The sequence below is a fragment of the Polyodon spathula genome, chromosome 5, assembly GCF_017654505.1.
Source record: "Polyodon spathula isolate WHYD16114869_AA chromosome 5, ASM1765450v1, whole genome shotgun sequence".
Classification (NCBI taxonomy): Eukaryota; Metazoa; Chordata; class Actinopteri; order Acipenseriformes; family Polyodontidae; genus Polyodon; species Polyodon spathula.
Window position 1 is genome coordinate 13,352,957 of NC_054538.1, and position 22,939 is coordinate 13,375,895.

Consider the following 22,939-nt stretch of genomic DNA (forward strand, 5'->3'; position numbering starts at 1 on the left):
TATAGTCCTATTAGGAGTCTGAGGTCGCATGCTTTTTCGGTCTTGGATCCACAGATTTGGACTGCTCGGCCTGTTGAACTCTGCCTTACCGCTGAAATTCTCCCTTTCAGGAAGAAACTAAAAATATTCTTATTTCACAAGTTATGCTAATGTGGTGTCAAATGCTTTGACACTGATACTGCGTGCTGTTTTTGTACATGTATGTGTGCTGTTTTTTTTTTTCTTTTTTTTTTAAATGTATATTTATGTGTTGTACAGTGCTCTAAAACCACTTGTGGTAAGTTGCTCTCTTCAATTTTTTTTTTTAACTAAAATAATAATAAAAAAAACTAGAAAACTTAAACAAATAAATAAATTAACCCCGTCCGTCAATTATTTCAACCATTAGGCTCGTTACCTTGGTGGAGCAAGCTGTAATGGTTTGTTGCTCTTTACCGGTACTTCTGCTGCTTGAGCAAAACATACTCTCTGTCTCAGTCAAGAGAGCCCTGGGCTTACAATGGGGCCTCTCTCTGAAGGTAGGTGGATAGATGCTCATCTGCTGTTTGGTATCGGTTTGCTTATTAATATTAACCACAGTTGTGTAAGTATAACTAATAACTTTCACACTGTCAGGATATTATGAAGCACAAAGAACTGTGGGATAATCTGGATCAGCCTCCTGCTGGATCTGAACAACCTTCTGTAAATTACTAGGCAAGGGAAGCTACATTGGTTTATTTAATACTGAATGAATCAGGAGGAAACTGCTCTGCATCTCTCAACACTTTGCCTCTCGATTTCCCTATATCACCTCTCCTCTAGTCACAGGATTCAGCTGTATCCTTTTTCTTTTAGTCAAATAATACACAGTAGCTAAAAAGAATCTGCTGTATTTTTCTTCATAATGTACAAATCATGTAGGAATAAAATATCAGTTGAAGCAAACAATTTATCAGCAAAAACACATAAAGTACATTTAGAAACAGCAGAAAATAACTTTCCACTGTTGTAATAATAATATATTTATTTTTATGTAGTGCCTTTCATAGTGGACCACCATCACAAAGCGCTTTACAGAGGTAGGCTGTGAACTGTGCATTATACGCAGAGTCACTTACAACAGGGCATTGATTAAACATCTCATCCGCAGGATGGAGCACAAGGAGGTTAAGTGACTTGCTCAGGGTCTCACAGTCAGTGGCAGTGGTGGGATTTGAACCTTGTGGTTAAAAGCCCTGGACCACACTGCCTCCTATAATGTAGTCCAAGTACTGTAGGAATATACATTCAAACCATGTCAAGAATCTATCATTAAGGGACATTTCTTATAATGTACATACAGTAACACTATTAATCACAAAGGTTGATGTATTTTTGTGTAAAATGGCTAGAATGTTTGGGCTTACAGAAACACACACACACACAAGCCCTGGAAAATAATTGAAGAAAGGGAGGAAAAAAGATTACAGTACCTCAGTCTGCAAAAACAGAGCACTTATTCCTTGATTCAAACAAAGGAAGACGACACAAACTTTTGTAGCTTTGATGTCTGAAGATTAAATTCCAAAATCCTAAATGGCTAAGCATGCTAGAGCATGTTAGAATTGCTGACAGCCTCTAGTTAAAGACACAAGCTGAAGATGTTCTTAATTTGCACAAAAAAGCTTCAGCTACCAAGCCAGACATCGCCATGCATTGAAAATCATTCTATGGTTTAGTGCTCTTTCTTCAAGCTTACAGAACTGCAAGTGCTGCCTTGTCATCATCTATTTATTAAGTGATAGATGACATTTAACTAAATCCATGCAGTGGTAAGATAAAGTTTGTTAAGAAAAGTTGTTTTTAGACGGTTTATGCAATAGTTGCTCTTACCTTCTGGAGAATAACAGACATAATGAAACAAAAAAAGTAAAGAAATCAAATTGATTAGCCATTTAGTGTACTCTAATACAAAAGCCAGTTTACATTCATCATTTCATTAGCATTAAAAGGTGAACCTGCAGTAGACTCTTAAACTAAGGTTATGTGTCTCTTCTAATTGCTTTGTCAAAATGAAAGCTACACCCATTTTCCTCTAATGTAATCAGCATGTTTTGGAACGGTAAAGTTATCCGCAGGGAAACATTCATGTCAAGTGTTAAGGGCGCTTAAACATTGAATTCTTACTTTTTAATTTAAGAACCATTAAACATTTGCATAAGCATCCATTCATAAAGGGGTATTGTCCAAGGAACTGCCACTACTGTAACTACAAAATCAGAGCTGTGATTTTTATGTTTGACCATAACTAGATAACTTTATTTGACCATCAATTCCTTCGTTTTGTACAAGGTAGGAGAGATTTCATCTTGAAGCTAGCCACAGCGCTTCAGCAGAAACATTTCGATCAGAAAACTGCAAAGATGTAGGCTGCAGCAGCTCAACCTGGATCTGCGCTGTGAGTGACACACACACAGGATAAATCATATGTTTCATTTTAGATTAAAAACTACTTTTGTTTTTACAGTTTTGTATGTGCATATACCTGTTTACACACTAGTTTCTTTTGAAAAGTTTATTTTATTATAGTTTTTCATTTTTTTAAGTAGTGCTTTATATGTGGTAAGATAGAAAATAAACCATTTCATGTTTCGACTGTGCAGATGTTTGATATGATGTGCTTGAATAAAACATTTGACTTGTATCCAAGTTTGTCTTTCATTTTAATATTGATAAGCAGTTATCTAGATGTTTTAAAATGTTAGTGTGACAAACAGTACAAACAGACTATTATAACCCCAATTATTTGGGCTATAAAGGTCCTCAGCAAATTTAATCACAACTGGACAATTGGCTCCACAGATAAATGCAAAACACTTATTGGTGATATAGGTATATGCACCTTTGATTATTCAGTTATGTTTAAGAGGTGTAAAGTGTATTAAAGTCATGCACATTGTTGACTGCTGCAATTCCATTCCCTCATGTTTAAAAGAGTAGAGCTGATGGTTTGGATCTCATTCCATTCCAATCAGGAGAGTTCCATATCCATACACAAAGCCCTGTGGATTTGATGCACTCCGCTGTAGTTAATATTAATCCAAACTTTAACCCATCTCTCCAGGACATACTATTCCCCTGCATTGTATAGTACATAAGTGAACTGTTCCAAGTTACTATTGTACCACCCTGTTCTGCAGTACAAAAGCTTACATAAAAAAGTAGACATTCCAAGTTGCTTCGTTTAAATGATTAGAAGTTCAATCCTCACAGTTATGAGCTTACTGCAACCTAAGGATGGCAGTGTAGTAACAGGTTTCTAATAGGCGATGTGAAATACAAATTCCCTGTTCATTTTGGGGTATGCACTACAGTCACTACTGTTGCCAACCCTTACAAAGGAATAAACCCACAGCATGTTTAGACATGAGAAGTAGTGAGATGATGCTCTGTTTGCAACAGGCTGGCTGCTGATCCCACTGTGAACCACTCCCATAAGCCTGGCTAGCTAACAGAAGCAAGGCTGTCACTTCTGTAAATGTCTTTTGTTAATTACAACGGGGGAAATTCCCTCGACAACAACAAAAAAATACCTTCCTAACAAAAATGTGCTGTTATTATCATAAAGGAGATTAGCACCAGAATAGCTCTGTTAGAAATGTCATTATAATCAGCACTGGTTTTCAAGGGGAAGCTTACCTCACTTACCCAATTATAACTTTTTACTTTTGTACAAGCAAAATCATTAACATCTGATTTGCAGTAGCTTGCATATGTATAATTTTATTTGGGTACAATGCAGTATGTCCTCCATGGTTCCCTATGAGATGTAATGGTTTTGATATGCCAGTGCGGCAGCTGCTGTACAGTGTGCAGCAAGAAGAACATCTCCATTTTCAGCTGCAAATGTCATGGCCTCAGCAAGATTACAGCTAACAAGGGCCTGTGAGCATTGAGCGGAAGTAAGTGGTTTTCTAAACTCACAATCTGTGCTGAAATATAACCTAATCAATCTGATGTATGAAATCTGTTCAATATTTTTGCCATGAATGCAGTTCTGCCCAGGCACAACTGTGATGTACTTTGCTGTAAAAGCAAGGATAGTAGCAGAAAAACACTGTACTAATAGTGTGCTTGTGTGGAGTAACTTCAGGTACTGTATCTTCAAATGCAATCAGTAACCTACTGAGTCACTGTTAAGATTATAAAGACTGGATTGCGTGGTGGATGATGCTAAAAGTAGAAACAAGGGCACTGGAACTTGGGGTGCTGGGGCTGCGGCAGCACCCCCTTGGCTTTGCATGGCTTCCATCATATACAGGGGTTACAGTTTTGTTAAATGGCTTTCAGCAGCCCCACTTTAAAAATTGTTCCAGTGCCACTGAGTAGAAAAGTTTACCAGTAAAAATGAAAAGCAAGCAAATCCGAACTTTTCGTTTAAACACAGTTGGGGTACTTTTGATCTAAAGAAATGGCTGGTCCAAGACCTTCAGCTGCTATTTCTAACTTTTTTTCCAAGCTTCAAATCAAATGACTAAAACCTATTTGGGATATTTGAAAAACTTGGTTGCTGGTTTGCAAACTAAAGGTACAGTATTTTTTATACACAATTAGTGAAATGTCTCCAGACATAGGCAGCGTTTACATGCACAAGTTATGACAGTTTTCCTCACAACCTGTTTGCCATACTTTTCAGGAAATGCGTTGCTATGCAGTTCTGATTTAGGAAAAAAAATCGTCCGTACCAATGCAGATTACTCAATTCATAGTCACTTAAGGGAGGGGATATTTAAATGTCTGTGTCTGCTTACTAAGCAGGAAAAGAATGACTCTGAATATCGTGAGGAGAGCTTCATGCATTGCCATGAAGATAAAAATATTTACGAGAGAAATTAATTCACGTGTTCTCGCGCACATTCTGAATTATGCCGCGCATTAGCTACTTGTTTGTCTGGTTATCTTTCCAACACACACACACACACACACACACACACACACACACACTAAATTATATAAAATAGAATTTCTACAAGTTTTACGACTTAGAATTAATATTTGTGTGTGTGTTTGTAGAACATCTAAAAGTTACATTTCATTAACACTAGAACCATCTTTTACAATACATATTGTTTTCTCTACTGGACCTGGCAGCCATCAATTCCTTCGTTTTGTACAAGGTAGGAGAGATTTCATCTTGAAGCTAGTCACAGCGCTTCAGCAGAAACATTTCGATCAGAAAACTGCAAAGATGTAGGCTGCAGCAGCTCAACCTGGATCTGCGCCGCGAGTGACATACACGCAGGATAAATCATATGTTTCATTTTAGATTAAAAACTACTTTTGTTTTTACAGTTTTGTATGTGCATATACCTGTTTACACACTAGTTTCTTTTGGAATGTTTATTTTATTTTAGTTTTTCATTTTTTAAGTAGTGCTTTATATGTGGTAAGATCGAAAATAAACCATTTTATGTTTCGACTGTGCAGATGTTAGATATGATGTGCTTGAATAAAACATTTGACTTGTATCCAAGTTTGTCTTTCATTTTAATATTGATGATGTTTAAAATGTACTGATAATGACTGTTGTCAGCAGTTCTAATGCTGAAGTGTGTGAAATGTACTGTGTGTGAGTGTGTGTGTGTGTTGGGGGGGTGTGTGTTTTGTACAGTCTTTCTGCTGGAGATTACGTGAGATTAAGTCAGAAGAAAGGGATCTTGACTGCTGAAACCTCGTAAGCCACAAGCACGATTCCTGCTCCGGTTTTGTGACAGAGATCGAATGATGCTTGGTGTTAGAGATCCCTCCCGACCTGAAAGGGTACTAGATAAAGGGAGCAGAATACCCTAGACTTAAAACACTTTATTCCCGTGGGTAGGTGGAAGTCGGCCAGCTTGAAAAGGGACTGAGCTACGGTACCCAAACTCAGTGACCCGAACGGGAAACGGTGTGGCATCCGTGCATTGGATGAGCGGATGCGCTCGTTAACCAATGGGTCACGAGGGAGGGCATAAAATAGGGGAGTAGCAAAGTAATCTGCTCCTTTGTAAATGGTTGGAGTTAATCTAAAAGGAGTAAACATATTGCTGAGAACCGTGAATGTTTGTAAGTGTTTGTAAAGTGTCGGCTGTAACTCTTTTTTTTAGACTATCAGTAACACGATCCAGAGCTGGAGTATAAGCCAGCATTAACCCGGACATCACTTTTCACCCCAGCATTTCACAGAGTACTGTAATCACCACTAGCACTTACATTCATAAATAATACTTAAAAAACAGTGACACATAAATACAGTACTGCCAACCTAAACCTTGTATCACAGTATTTTATCGAGTTAAAGAATAATTTATATGCACTGAATTTGCATCACATTTATTTTGTATCTGTTTATTATGCTATGCGTTGTTTATTAATGTTTCTGCACATGGAAATATGACCAGTTTAATAAAGTCAACAACATATTTTATATTTAGGACTGTGTCCAATCATGCAAGCTCTAATGAGGTCAGTATTAAAATGACCACTACTTTCGTCACCCCGGAACAGTGAGACTGTCAATGGATAATATGCGAGCAACTAATTGCTTTAGGGGGAAATAAATGACAGGTGCACACCCCAAGAGTAGTGGTGGTAATTTTTCTTTAAAGAAATTCCACCTTGCTTAGAACATGTCAAATATTTATGTGTACAAACGTTAATAACTGATAATTAACAACACATAATAACATGGTATAAAAAACGGATAAGAAATGTGATATTATGCAAAATCAGTAGATCTTCAAAATGACCCTTGTGCTCAGCAAAGGTCATGAAAATAAAATATTTTTCAATGCCTGAGATCTTGGTATGTTTTTAATAAATAAATGAGGTTAGGAAAGCAGGTTTGATAGATGATTCTTGTTTGTTGGTGTGGTGTAACTTCACACTATCCCGGAATTTATCCCTATAATAAATGAGACAGATGAAAGTGCCTTTCTTACCTGATCTCTTTTAAACCCTCTCTTTGGATCACCTGAAGAATTTCTTTATGGCTCATGGGTGTGTTGGAGTACTTCTCCAGTACCTAAAAAAAAAGCAAACCAAACAGAGGAATTATAGACTTATGGGTGCCATAGGTTTTAAAGCTGACCCTATCTTAACTTGCCACAAAAGCAGTACTGAGTACACAGTATGAACTAAAGACTGAAGCTTTGCCAGGGTATTTACTGATTAGACTGCAGATGACAATTGAATCTATTCAAGAAATCTTCTTGAAGACAAATTCTGTTTTACAGGGGAGATCCCTCTTTCACTATTATTTGTTTATTTAGCAAATACCTTTATCCAAGGAAGCTTACAGAGACTAGGGTGTGTGAACTATGCATCAGCTGCAGAGTCACTTACAACAACATCTCATCCGAAAGACAGAGCGCAATGAGGTTACACAGTGAGTAAGCCGGGATTGGAACCGGGGACCTCCTGTTTACAAGCCTCTTTTCTTTAACCACAGGACCACACAGCCTCCTAATACATAAATTACTGGAGTCAATAACACAATTTTAAATGAAATAACTTGCTTTGAAAAATACTGTCTATTAACCCTTTGTGGACTGCGGACTACCATTCTGAAGGCCGACTGACTTAACTGGCTTAACTTTAAGGCATGTATCAGACAAAATATCTCTTTAGAATATACAGTATTATACATTTCTAAAAAGCTGTTCTTCTGCAGATAACTAAATAAATAATGGCTTAATGATATGTTCAATTATATGAACATTGACCTAGTTTGAATGTGAAAAACAAGTTTAAAAATCCAATTGAAAATGTATTTTTTCTTTAGAAATGTCTTCATAAGTGTCATTTATTAATTTCCTACTTAAAATATGCAAAGTTATCAGTGGCTGCCACAAACCTCAGGAACCAGAATCTGAAAGAATTGTTTTAATATCATGTATGGTCTTGATTTTACACAAAAAAAGCTGAGTGTCTGCAGAACATGAAAATACCAAGGATTACACTCTGACATTAAGTAAAATTTAAATTTACCAAACTAGAAAGCAAAAACAAAAGTAGAAAAAAAATGCACATTTTTTCTTTCTTAAAATTGCTTTAAAAATATTTTTAGTTCATAACAAATATCATCTGTACACTTATGTACATACCCATGTTAGAATGAATAATGTCTGAGCAACAGCAAACAAAAAAACGAATTAAAATATTCACTCTGTCCATAACATATTTAAACAACAACACATTTTCAATTTAAATAAATAAATAAATACATACTGCAATATAATAACTAATTAATATAGCTATACACGTAATATATACATTGGAACAAATTCATAAATGACAAAATGAAAAAGGAACCAATAACGTAAAAAAAAAAAATAATAAAAAAATGGGTAACACTAACAAAAGCATAGTAAACTGTTACGTTAGTGTAACACATTAGCCTACACTAGAAAAATTGTACAATGTACTATCCTTATACACATTAGTATATTTATAACCAGGGCTTATTTCACATAGCTAACATCTACTGAAAACTAAACAAGCAACAGTGGAATGTTCACATGCTTATCTACTTCAGAATCTTCACTACTGGTGTGAAGAAGTTTGTAATCCAGGAGATACTGTTCTCCTTCTGGCATTCCATCAATGTTTTCTATTAAAATGTCTTCTATTTTTCTTTAGATCAGTAAGCATTCTGGCTCTTGCAAAATGATTTAGAAACCTCTCCAGTAACGCACTGATCTCGAGTAAACACTGCAACCATAGATACTGAAATGCTGTACCACGTCCAAAAACTCAACTCCATTGGTTAGTGAAACACATTTTGATTGGTTTGTCATGCCTGAAGCTTGTTACGTGGGTATTTTACTACAGTAAATGTTTTGTTTGTTTATAAACATTATGGGTGATTTAGAATGCTGTCAGGTAATTCTTCAGAGAATATCTCCAAAAAATTATACTTGATATTTTCAACATTGCACCGAGAACGTGTGGAAAATCAGCAATCGACTGCACTCACATTCCACTCGCCCCCCATCGCACAATGAACATGTGTACAGAAATAGAAAACACACATATTCTATGAATGTACAAGAATGTACATTAGCTGCATCTTTGCTGAAATGATTATGTTTAATTAGTGTGTGCAGCCAACAATTGTATAATTATATTAATAATAATGAATAAAATACCTATTTATTTATTTTTTTCCCTTTATTATTAAATCTCTAATAAAATGAATGGCTATTCATTTTCTGTTCATTAACATTATTATGAAACACATCATTACACTGCTCAGCTGTTCGGTAGCTAGGTCTGATCGGAGGCAGTGAACTGTTGATAAGTTAATTATTTGCTGTACGCAGCAATTCAACAACAGTAAGTTATTCATCTTAACATTAAAGTGTAGCTAATGTACGCAGTAATTTCCTTCCGTTCAGGGGCAAATTTAAAATCCCATTCTGTCTCAAAGTGTCCTGAGATTGTGGGGCCAGGTGGTCACCCTAGTACACACGCAGGATTGACCCAAACCCACTGTGTTTTGCTATTTATTGTGGGAGGTGTGTAATTCTCCACTGCTAATTGTGGTGAGGGGTATTTAAATTAGCTGATTGTGGACTCACCTGCTTTACCTAATTAGTCTTTGAAAATGGTTCGTTATTTTGACGTTGAGTGCGGCTGTAATGAGCATGCATGTTACGTGGCTTTTTGCGGTCTGTGTTTTCCCTTTATAAAACACTGACATAACTCAATATCCAGTATCCTTAGCTGTCTAGTGAATACAAGCAAACAAATAGGCAGAACAAAACAAACACTCATAATTATTCACAAAAACAGGTCCTTCCTGGTAACTTTACATTAACCAAACGAAGGAACAGATTACTTCACTTTGACCCCTATTTATACCATCACTCATGACCCCTTGGTAAATGATTGCAGCCACTCCTACAATCTGTGGCTGCCACATCACTTCCTTTCCAGGTCTATGAGTTAGTATACCAAAGCTGCTTCTTGTTTTTTTTTTTCATTCATGAACTTGATATCTAGGCATGTACTAAATAAGGGTGGGGTTATTTTTCTTGGTGGAAATTACTGTGGTCTCTATGGGCAGTGTCTGCATCTGCTCTTTCCTAATAAGCTGATGTAAGTGCTTGTGCTTTCTCCAGGACAACAAGCTCTACCCAGAAGCACATCATTCCAACTCTCCAGGGATCCTGAAAGATATCATCATTTAACCACAACATATAGTATGTACAGGTATTGTAGCATACCATCTGCAGGTGTATGCTTTGGATCTGTAGAGATAATTCCCAACATTAATATTGTAGTTACCTGAATACCACACACATTCATACCTCACCAAACCTTCATACTTTACCAAACACCTACAGTACAGTACAGATCGTGTGTAAAAAAAAAAAAAACTGCCCAACCAGTAGGCCAAGTGTGAAACAAGATATAATCTACTTTTCTTCAGAGCAAAATGTTGAACTTGTTACAGACATATGTGAAATGTTACAGTAGATTAAGAAACCATGACAACCAGAGACACATTCCACTTAATGTGTGCTCACTTTAAGTAGTACAACACTCAACAGATCTCAATGTGTCCATATGCACCTGCTAGTCATTTACTGTACACATCAAAACAACTGCAAAGGATGGCACATGATATAATTAACAAAATGCAGACTGGGAATTATCATGAAGGTACAGACTTACTTTTACACTACCCCACAGGATAGGTCCCCCTAGGTCTTGACAGAGGCATGTTGGCAAGGTAACATATAGAAAGCTACTGAGGCAGAAGGCTTCAACCTCTGTAGATTTATTTCCACCAAATCTTACCTACCGCAATCTTACCTTATCTACTATCATCACTTGGTAGGTTTTAAATTTCCCTAAATGAAAAATGAAAATGTTAATCCTTTATTACACTATACAGTAATATTATTTTATTATATAAAAACTGATCTGAGAGCAAGGCAGTACAGTACAGTATCATAGGTGTGCCAAAGGCTTTAGAGCTGACAAAAATTGTTCTGACAGTAACAGTGTTCTCTTCCATGACTCGAAATTAGCTCCTTTAGCTATTCCCACAAGGCATGGATGGTACCGACAGACTGTAATAAAATATCCATGCATCGACTGCATCTCATTCTGAGCACTCTCAGCTCTAATAATATTGCAGGGCTCCAGAGTAGATAATAATAATGTGGCTGAGACAGCACCGAATTAAACCCTTGAACAGTTATGACAAACTCATCATGCACCCTAAACCCACTGTCTTGCAGGGCTCAGGTGTGAAATTAACGGGTCCAAGAATCACAATGTTTAGTTAACTTTTACACAGAATACAATAATAATAATAATAATAATAATAATAATAATAATAATAATAATAATAACAATAATAATAATAATAAAAACCTCTGATTAACTGCAAGGCTATCATTTACCCATCTGGTACATTACCAGCCACCCACAGCCTTTGGTAAATGATAGCACATAATAGTACTACAGTATAGTATACAGTAATTACAGACAACCTGCCAAAGCATTCCGAAAGGTTTTTGTGGAAAATAAAAAGAACATTCTGGATTTATGTGTTGACAAGATACTTTTACAGCAAAATAATTAAGAAAATAATAATTATAATGAAACAAGCCTGTATGAATGCTAGTTTACATAATACACGATGTTCAAGCTCTTGTCTTAAATTATTGTGAAGCACACTCCGCAGAAACTGCTTGTCACTCCTGTCACTAACTCTCTACTCTCTGCCTGTGCCGCCGGAAATTCTATTGGTTAAGACAAACAAAGAGCTACCTAGCAATAGCCAATCAAGTGTGTTTTAAGACATGCAGTGCCCACCCATTGATCTCTCGACGTGGTGTAGAACTTAACACTGATGAGAAGACAGTGCTTGCAAATAATTTTATTATTATTATTATTATTATTCATTTCTCTTGAAACCAACATCCTCTGTCCCTCCAAATACACCAGGAACCTTGGTGTCACCCTTGACCCCTCCCTCTCCTACTCTCAACACATGTTTACTCTGGCAGGCTCCTGCCGCTTTTTCCTCAGCAACATACGCAAAATTCACCCCTTCCTCACCGACTACTCCAAACAACTTCTAGTACAGGCCCTGGTACTGTTCAGCTTTGACTACTGCAACTCCCTCCCGGCTGACTTCTCTGCTTCCGTTATCCGTCAGCCCCAGCTCACCCAAACCTCTGCTGCTTGCCTTATCTTTTCTCTTCCTCATTTCTCATTTCTCCTACTTTACATGTGGAATATGATGCGTAGCAGTTCTGGTTTCTGGTTAATAATGTCCCTGGCATGTATGATAAAGCAGAACCTTTTCCCACATTTTCCCAAGTTAAATGGTACTTTTGGGCGAACGTTTGGGCAATCGCTGTGCTGACGGAAATAGTATCTACAGAAGGTATGAACATGATATCAACACAAACAAGCCAGGTTTATTCACCTTGAAATCATAAAAAGAAAATAAAATGGACATAACTGGGTGGTGCAAGCCATCGGGAGATGCATCAGAAATCACACAGGACATTTCCACCAATGCGTTCCATATAAGTTTACCAACTAAAGCATCACCATTTTCTGTCAAATATTTACGATTAAGATTGTCGGCGTTAGGCAGTGTTTTAGCCGACGGATAGACAGTACTGTTATACAAAGTCACCAATACATATCTCTGCAGTAAACAGTGGCTGTCCAGCAAAGCACAGAGCTCTGACAATCTCATTAACACAGTGTAAAACATGTATAAAAACCGCAGAAATGTCTCTCAGTTCACGTTCTTGTTTTAGTTTAATGTGTCGCTTATTTTTCAGTATGTTCTATTATTGTCAGTGCGAACATGTACCTCGATGCAGCAGTACGTGCAGAGCTATGAATCCTTTGCCTCACCTGACCAACTTCTGCTACTTTTGCTTTTTGTATACATCTAAATATTTGATTTGTTTTTAATATTCATAAACTGATTTGAGTATTTCAATTAAGTTTTTTATCAAGTTAGTAGTTACTACACCCAGCAACTGCCACAATAATCAGACTAACTCTGACGTCTAAATGTCTTTTGTATCCTAGTATACAGTGTAGGGCTGCTTATTACAACGTCTGAGTCAAAATAAAACAACATTTTTATCAAAATATTGTGTATTTCCTAGAAAACAGTACCGGGAAAATATTGAATAATAGACAAAAAAATCAGGTATAAATCAGTAAAAATCGAAGTTTGCATCATCTTGTACGTGCCTTAACTGCTCCACACTTTACTGTATTCTACTACTTAATCATTATTATATTTTCTCTATGTTGTACTTCAGTGGTCGGCAATTAAATCTGACAGCAGGCCAAATGACCCGCTGGCAGGCCCAGAAGGGGCCACTTGCAATACCCATGGCACAAGGCATACCAGCTTGTAAAAAAACCTGGTCAAGTCGTTTGAAAACAAACCAAACCTCCAAATAACTATTAGTAAAATAATATAGCATCTGTGCTGTATCTATTAAAATAAATTAGTTTAGTTTAACATTCCGATATGTTGTAAGTGAAGCTCGAAATGGCTCCTGACGATGAAAGACTTTATTGTACAGCTTCAGCACTCCCAGGTACGTATCGTTTTTGTCCTTGATCCGTTTGCAATCAATCCCGATGGTGATTTCTCATCCCATGCAAAGCAAGAGCTTCCTGCAATCGACGAAGCAGCGACTATAACTAGTAGTATATTTATATACTACTGGTATACATGTAGGAAAGTGCCATTTCGACTTTGTATTTATCATAACTCAATGAAGCATTTAAAAAAAAAAAAAGTATGCTACTTTTGAATTGTGTTTTATGTTATTCTGCTTTTCTATCTATCATATGAGGATTCCAGTACCATAGCGAGGCACAAATGTATCATCACAATCAGCAAGTACTCTACTTTGGAATCGGTATTGCAAAACACTTCATTTTCTGCTTACTCGCAAGAAATATATGAAGGTCATAGGGTGAATCCCCCATGACAGCCCCCTTGCAGTAATATTAAAATTAAGTTCCGCTCTCGCTCAGCCCTTGATACAGCCTTGCCAGAAGGCAGCCGTCATTTGCCGACCACTGTTGTACTTGATTTTGCTCTTAAAAGTAACCGTATTCATGTTTTTTATAATTGCTCTTATTTGAAATCGTTCTTATCCATTCATAGTACTTACAACGTGCTCTTAATAGAATTTACTCTTATAACCAAATATTTTTAAGTTTAACTGCTCTTAGTCGAAATCGCTCTCAAACGCAATTACTTACTGTATTTTTTTACTTTCTCTCATTTTAATTTGCTCTTAATTGCTATTTATTTTATTGTATTTTCTAACTGCTCTCACCTGTAATGTGATATTTTGTAATGTGATACTTCATAACAACTGTAAGTTACCCCGGGCAAAGGGTGTTGCCTAAGAAATAAATAATAATAATAAAAGTAGCCGAGAACTGAACAAACAAAGTTCACTATCCAAACAGAAACGTTTATTTATAATCCCGGTCTGGTGACCGCAAAGAATAATCCCAGGCAATACACAGCTATGTGTATTGCACTGTTCCAAAACAATGGGTTACTGTCCCGAAATAATAAACGCAGTTCGAAAGAATAAACACAGTAGAACACATACAAAGACACACACACACACAGTGAGTGCTAAAGTGCTAGTGATGAGATACAATTTATTTGTGCACAGTGGTGAAGTGTTGTCTGGGTTTAGTGTTGGTCTTAAGTGACAGCTCCAGATCGTGTTAGCCGTCTCACAAGAACAAACAAGTATAATTAGACAGGACAAAAAAACCCCAAAACACTCAAGGTTATTTTACAGTTCTCCTTTCTCAGTTCGATCTTAATCCTAATAAAAAGGAACAGATTACCTAGCCATGTCCCCTTTTGTACCGTCAGTCACGCCCCTTTGGTTAGTGAGTGCAGTCGTTTCTCCTCCAATCCGCGGTTGCCACATCGCTTCCCTTCTGGGGCGATGACTTGGTGTACCACAGCTCTGCCCCCTTTCTAGCTGGCCGACTTCCACCTTTCACCTGGAATGAATTGTCAGGCCATCCAGTCCAGGGCACTCTACACAGGTCGGGAGGGACATTTATAACCAAGAATCTTTCTCTGTCACTGTCACAAAGACGGCCAAGTGGGCGGCGTCAGAACCAGGAAAAGGAATGAAATATACAAAGACTATGATGTGAAATGAAATGATGAAGACGCCTGTTGGCGCTGGTTTATTACAAAATAAAAGGTTTAAACAAACACGAAAACACAGGACACGGCACTCTACGCCAAAATAAATAGACAAACAAAAACAGACTAAACTTAACAAAACGGTGCACGGACAGACACTGACAAACACGGTGAGCAGATACTTTCTACGATAGGTACATTTATCATTCCCCTCTGAAACTATTAACAAATGTACCAGGTGACACCTTCATTACAAAGTAGTATGGAATATTGTAAACAGCAAATTATACTGTACCCCTTGTAAATTAACTAACGCTGCACATACAGTACTGCATTTGTTTGTCACACTAATTTAGAATGCTTGCAGTAATTATTTGTGTTTAACAGAATTACCAACAGTACATAGTAAAATAGTTTATAGTGTGCTCCCTCCTGTACTGTACCTGTCTGAACTTGCTCTTGCTTTTACTACTGTTGTGCACCCATTTCTTACCTGGACATTCGGTAAATCCGAACACTTTGCTGCCGCTTTAGACAGCTCTTCTTCCTTCTTTCTTTTTACATGTTTTTGAGTTGGCATGGAGCTCACAGATGGAAACATCATACAGTGACACCACCAGTTAACACGTGTGATTGAAAACTCCTGGAGGCGTGGTCCATATTGAGCGCCCCTAACAGCTTCCCTCCCTCTGTTTGCCCGTCATTATGCAATTATACAGTACATCTTTCTCGTGGCTTACTGCTGGGAGGTGTACAATAAAAAGAATGGCAGCAATAACACATTGTGATAATGAGTCATTTTCTCGCAGGGCGAGATTAGACAGAATTCAAATTGAATTGTGACAAAATGGGCCAGCTGACGCTAAGCAAGTTTGTGAATGGGTTGTAGATGTGCTAGTGTTGACGGACACCAGTTGCAATGACGGGCAGGCATATAGGCAACTTTTGCCCTAAGTTTTTTTTTAAACTTGAGAGGCATTGAGGCAAGTGGCTTGGGCACAGCAGCAATTGCTGCTGGTGCCTTCAGTTATTCCGCGCCCTGATATTTACCAAATTCAGCATCCTAAAGGGTTTATGTACAAGTCAATATTTTTCACTCAGCTAAACGGGAGGCAAAAGTGTTCCTTTTATTCACAAGTGGGGACTTTTGTGACTGCAGTAATCTTTGTAAGAGAAACCACAGAGCCCATATCAGTTGGAGCAGCTTGACCCCCTCCTGATTAACTTTATCTAGTTGGCCAGGCTTAAAACTGAGATAGATGGGAGTGATGTAACCGCTGTTATGCTGGAAAGCATCAACAGGTATCTTGGGGGTCTGCTTTAAGCCACTGAAGTTCTTCTCTCACGAATGTCCTTAATTTGTAGCAAGTTAATTTTAATATAGTTATCATCCCCCTCTGAAATGAATTATACTGTTAAAGTAATGTTCTTTAGAAGTACACTGCAGCCAGCATTGATCTTTAAGTTTCATTAGATCATGGTTTTATGGTGTACAGTATAACGTGGGCTACAGTATTTGCAAAGGTTGGACTACTTTTGTAGAACAATAGTGCACAGTAAATGTATCTGGTGCATTGTTTCTAAGCCATTTCTAAAAGCAATAACATCACCATTCACCTACAGTACTGTATTCAATAGTAGAATAGCTAAAAATGTAACTGGAAAGTTTGACCGTAAATGGTTTTGGTTTCCCTGCACCCTGTCATTCGGTAGTTTTTAAACTGGTGCTGCCCCGCAGTGCTTTGTAAAGTTCAATGCTTCAGTGGAAAGAGCTTGCTCGTGCTGACTCATTTTTTGCCTGTTAAAAATGAGTACACAATGTACAGAATGCAAAAAACACTATCATATAATAATAGACGTATCCCCTCAACTACACCACATGATCGGCATGACAGTAAACATAGACACAATGAAGTGTTCTTATCTCTGTATACCGGTAAGTTAGTGATCAGCAGATGTGTCAGCTGCACGAACAGCACAGCGTGTGGTTTTCACTAACTCTACTGTGCAGAATAATTTTTTTTTTTTCTATGGGTAAATATCGTGACTTTCTTCCTATGCATCGGGATGCGGGACACTTGCTAGGAAATCGGGACAGTCCCGACCATACAGGGACTGTTGGCATGTACTGTATGACAACTGCAGTTGATTAAATGTTATATGTTGTATCTTGACAAGAGACGAAACACATGGTAACTCTAAAATGTTTAAAACAGTCATGTTGTATTGTTGATAAGAATTATTGCCACAACTGTTTAAATAACGCACCATACCTGTATACTTTTCATTAACATCCTGACACTATACACCTACGACTGTTTCAAAGTTATTTTCAAAATGGCTCCTTTAGTGCACGGGGGTTTGAGTTCTGTCCTCTAAATCACTGCAGGATGAGCAATAAAAAAACAAAAAAGACATAACAACAAGTGTTCTGACTTTTTTGTTGCGTACCACAACATGGATGCGTGTTACCTGTTTGACAATGTAGGCAATAATGTAATATCAGTGCCACTGACAAGACCTTTGAAACAGACTTTCAGTTATAAATGTAAAAAGTTTTCAGGATGTTAACAATGAAAAGAAATATGACATGTATGTTATTTAAACAGTTGTAGCAACACGTGGGTATGTGTAATGCTATATTTCTCAGAACCCCTTACTTACTCTTTAAATGCAGTAATAAGACTATGTAGTAATAAGACAATCATAACAGTTACTGCCCTGCGCTGGACCTCAATACTCTCCACTTGTTTATCAACGTAGGCATTTATTCTGTCCTGAACCAACTGGTCTCAAAACTACTTCTCCCAGTTCAAAACAATATTGTTTAGTTTGTCTCCTGTGTAACATATATACAGTATGAGTCACAGTTGTTTTTACTTTAGATATAATGGTCACTGCAGATTTTTTGGTTGTTCAGTGTTACAGGCCCGAGCAGGATGTGATGTCACTGGCACAGGAAGTATCAGTTTAGCAGGCAGACACATCAGATAAAGACTAATGTATGCGTTTTAAGACCTCTTGCACAATTCAATTTTAAGCCCAGACTGGCAGGAAGAACAGGCAAAATCCCTCTATGCAGCTTGCTTTGTACTTTGTATCAGGCTCCTACTGAACTCCAGCCTCCCCACAGGGGCTGTGACAGACATAACGGGTGTCAATCAGCACCAGGCAAAACTGTCAATAGTGCTGACTGACACACTTTGTAGATCTGCCACAGACCTGACTACAGTAGAACCTGCGTATCTGATCCTGTAAGATACAATACCCTCTACCAACTGACCTCTGGCATGTGTTATTTGCACATGCTGCTACCAAATAAATGGCCATGAAGGAAATGTATCTGTTAGTGTATTTATTATGAGTTTAAAACAGTAAATTCAACTCTTAGGGGGACAGAATGGATTTAGTTGCATATTAAAAAAAGACGATGCGGTTGGGAATTCAGTTTCACTTTTTACAAGCTTTCACTTAATTTAACTGCCCAGTTTAACCATATTAAATAAAAGAAAACAAGAATGCAAGGGATCCATATGTTTACTTGAAACAAGATTTTTCCACCGACCTGTATTTATGTGAGCGTTTTCTTTTTGTTGTTTCTGTCTGGAGCATGGTACCAAAAAACTGCTGTATTTCGCACAGACTGAGAAAGCATGTGAAAACTGTTTTTGGAATGCTGTTTTGCAATCACTTTCACAGATTTTCTTTGTATAGTATATATGTACTTTGGTGTTTTAGACACACTGATGTACATTACATTGTTAATTTATATTGTCCTGATGTTAATAAAACAACTACAATGCATAACGACTCCCTCTGAGATACAGTATTTTTTTTTCATATCCGATTGACCCCTAGACCAATCAAATCAGATATTGCAGGTGCTACTGTAGAGGGCAAACTGGTAATGACTATTATTATTAATAATATGAATTATTATTTAGGGGGATACACACCAAAAACGCACAAGATCCAAATATACTTCCATTTAACTAACCATAAAATTATATTGTAAAGTACAAAAACAGAAGCAAAAAGTCACATGGAACCAAAGTAGAGGCAGTTTTACTTGAACAGATGCATTTCTTTAAGATCTTCTGGTACAATGGGAAGGAGCAGAGATCTCATTGAATTTTCCGAACTCACTGCCAGCATCTGCCACGTACCAAACTATCTATCTTGAAAAAAAAAAGGATTTTAAATTGCCCCAACTGGCTTGGTACTGTACTCTGTATGGTTTCTTACAGTAATGCTTGTCGTCTTTTTAAATCAAACCAAGTTTAATTTGAATCCCTAGTGCCAACAAATGCTGAAAGATAAAAGATATACTGTGCTGTAGACCTATTGTACTGTAAATAATATAAAAGTTAAGATGTGCGCAGGTTATGAAATCTGATGAGTTTGCCTTTGAAAATCCCTCAGAGTGCGATGATTATCACAAGGTCCCCACTGAGACTGAATGTTAATGAGCTCCCAGATGCAGCGTTACACTGATAAGCCAAATATGACTTTGACATTAGATACTGAACTACAGACAGTGGTGAACACTTTCATCGTTATCATCCCCCCCCTTCTCTCTTTCATCAAACTGTCCAATATATTAAAGGGTATTGAAAAAAAAAAAAAATGATATTTTAGCCTTTATATGATTTATGCTGTTGTTGTTTTTTTATGATGGTTCAGAGCAGATAGTAAAATGTAGTTTTTTTTCATTATAACTATAAGGTAGCTGCAATAATATTATGTGATAGAGAGCATCAGTATTCCAGAATACTACTCAGAATTCACTAACTTAAACTTTTTAATGAGACAAGTCAGTTCTGATGTAATAAGTAAGTTTAATATTCAAAATAATGTTATATTCAATAAATATAGTCAAGCATGAATAGGTCCCATATAACAGACGTCTATGCCAGCCCTTAAACCCAACAACCATTTGAATTTAGTATATTAGATAGCATAGGCATAAACATCGAACACTGGACTTATGAATACCTGCCACACAGATTGGCTGTAGTTTTGCGCTACTAGGTTGAACCAGACAGGAGAAAAAAAAAAGTATCCTGTTGCCTAACAAGGGGGTGATCTCCCCAGGCCAGAGGTAAGGAAACTGTGCTGAAGCTGCATGGTGAAGCCTGGCACTCACCCTTCCTGCCCACGCTCTACTGCACTGCACCTGCCTGAGGAAAAAAAGAAAGCTCAATTCACTGGTACTGCCAAGCCCTCACCTTAAACAAGCAGCATATTTCTCACAATCAAACACCACCCAGAAAATGAAATCAGCAACTTCTCGAAAGCACTCCGCTGCGTAACTAATTCCACCAGCTAACATAATCTACCCTTTAACGAGAGATTTTTAATCTTCAAACTCCAAATACTGAATTGTGATCACCAGTATCCCAATATGTTTTACATACTGTACAGAGCAGACTAGTAGCTAAAAAATCAAACATGGTTTACAGTAAAGGACTTGTTGTCTTTTAAATGTCTTTTAAATGTTCAGTTTGAAAACTTACCTTGCGCCTATATATCCTTTAAGTCCTGTTGAAAAGGGTACTGGAAATAACCTTTCTTTCCCTGTTTGTTGAAATAGAGGTTTCACTGCCCACTGTAAATCCCAAAAGGACTTGGATAATAATGGGTTTAAACCAACAGTACAGTGAATAAAGGCTAGCAACTAGCCTATATTTAGCAAAGAAACTGCAACTGTAAAACACAGTTCTGCAGTTCTACCAAAGCAGTGACAAAATATTTCCTTGAGTACCCAGGGCTAAACAAACTTGACCACTTTGTACTTGACATGTGTGGCAAAGCGTAAGCCCTACACATGGGGAAATACGTAGTTTATTGTATATTTTTGGGTTAATTGTTAATATATCGATTTAATTGTTTAGCTGCTGTGGCACTCCGCCAGGGACGATTACCCGTCTGCGTGGAGCAGCAGCTGAAAGCAATCAGCTGTTCCAGCAGGCCGGTAGGCATGTCTCAGAGGAGTGTCAATATAAAAGCACGGCGATCGCTGTGATCCGGGCTGCTGCAAGGCCTGCCGTTTTCACAGCACCTTTGATTTATAGTTTGTTGTACTGTGTTTTATTTTGCACTTTCGTTTTCTGTCTGTTTGTGAATAAAACCTGCGCGCCTGTGCCGGTGTTTTCAACATCAACACCACGTCTGTCTCTCTCTATGCTTGAACAGCGGCTACCTACATGCGTGACACGAGGAAGACCCTGCCACACATCCATTAAAGTATTAGCTGGCTCCCCTCCAAGGCGCTTGTTTTATTGTATTTGAGAAGAAATGAAAAACAAAACCCGAGCGTTATAAACATTTAATCCTCCAGAGGGATAATTAAGGAACATTGATTCGACTGACATTTTGTCATCTTTAAACTGAGAATCTTCAGTAATACAAAGCTGCAGGCTCCAGACTCAATTACACTGTGTCAGGCCTTTCCCCCGGGAAGACTTGTGCACACCAAGGATGTCTTAACCCGTATAAAGATTCATTACAGTGAGCCAGGGGATGATTAAAGCTATAGTATGAGGCCATTCAATGAAATCTTATCAAACTTGCAAATCACATTCTCTTGTGCTAGTCATAAAACAAACGCTACAGTTTCAAAAGAAAACTTAACAAATGTCATCAATAAGATTTTTTGAGACTTTGTGAAAAAGCAACAAACTGTCCACAAAGGACACAAAAAATGGAGTACCTTGTTTCTTTATGATGAGCAGTATCACTTGGTTGCAGCTCTTTTTGCATTTCTCCCATTAATACTTTAAAGGCATATCAATAAATTACATCTCAGTTCCAACTACGCTATACCACACTGTATTTTTGATTTCCTTTCATTTGTCTTTATAAGTGATTTTTCTTTGTACAATCAATGGCACTCTAACAAGTGATATTTATCTGAACACTTCAGGGAGATGAGTCACAGATTCTTATTCACTCTGAGAACCGGGAAGATGTGGTAAATGAGATAGCTCAAAATTCCGTCCAACTTTCTGTGACAACTGCCATTTAACTGTACTACACATTATGCAGATTATGCAGTGTCAACAATATTCACATTATACACTGGCAGGTACAAAACAGGGAACATGTTACTGTAACAGGGTGAAGAAAGATGGAGGGTAGAAAAACTGGCCTCAAGACAGACAGAGGCACTAGGCTGACTGACAGACGTGACCTCAACGACATGGTGAATATAGTAGGTATAGAGCCCGATTGTGGTGGCCATCTTGGGGAGTTCGGCTATACAGGCGTACTGAGTGGGTGAGTTGTTAAATTCACTGCTGCATGCACCGATGTAAAGCGGATTCACCAAACCGTTGTTAAATTCACCAGGAGCTGCTCAATGGACTGTTGTTAAATTCACCAGGAGCTGCTCAATGAACCGTTGTTGAATTCACCAGGAGCTGCTCAATGAACCGTTGTTAAATTCACCAGGAGTTGCTCAATGAACTGTTGTTAAATTCACCAGGAGTTGCTCAATGAACTGTTGTTAAATTCACCAGGAGTTGCTCAATGAACTGTTGTTAAATTCACCAGGAGTTGCTCAATGAACTGTTGTTAAATTCACCAGGAGTTGCTCAATGAACTGTTGTTAAATTCACCAGGAGTTGCTCAATGAACTGTTGTTAAATTCACCAGGAGCTGCTCAATGAACTGTTGTTAAATTCACCAGGAGTTGCTCAATGAACTGTTGTTAAATTCACCAGGAGTTGCTCAATGAACTGT

At 37.6% G+C, this 22,939-nt stretch overlaps 1 protein-coding gene across 2 annotated transcripts in view; it reads right to left on the reverse strand.

The window, feature by feature from the left end:
* asxl2 (ASXL transcriptional regulator 2) overlaps window positions 1-22,939 on the reverse strand; it is a 78,632-nt gene that overhangs the window by 39,644 nt on the left and 16,049 nt on the right. The window contains exons 2-3 of one of the 2 annotated variants that reach the window (XM_041249807.1): window positions 6,942-7,024; window positions 1,855-1,857 (exon numbers count right to left, since the gene is read on the reverse strand). In XM_041249807.1, coding sequence (XP_041105741.1) covers window positions 1,855-1,857; window positions 6,942-7,024 — 86 coding nt within the window. The remainder of the gene's footprint in view (window positions 1-1,854; window positions 1,858-6,941; window positions 7,025-22,939) is intronic. The other variant, XM_041249808.1, reaches the window with a different exon arrangement.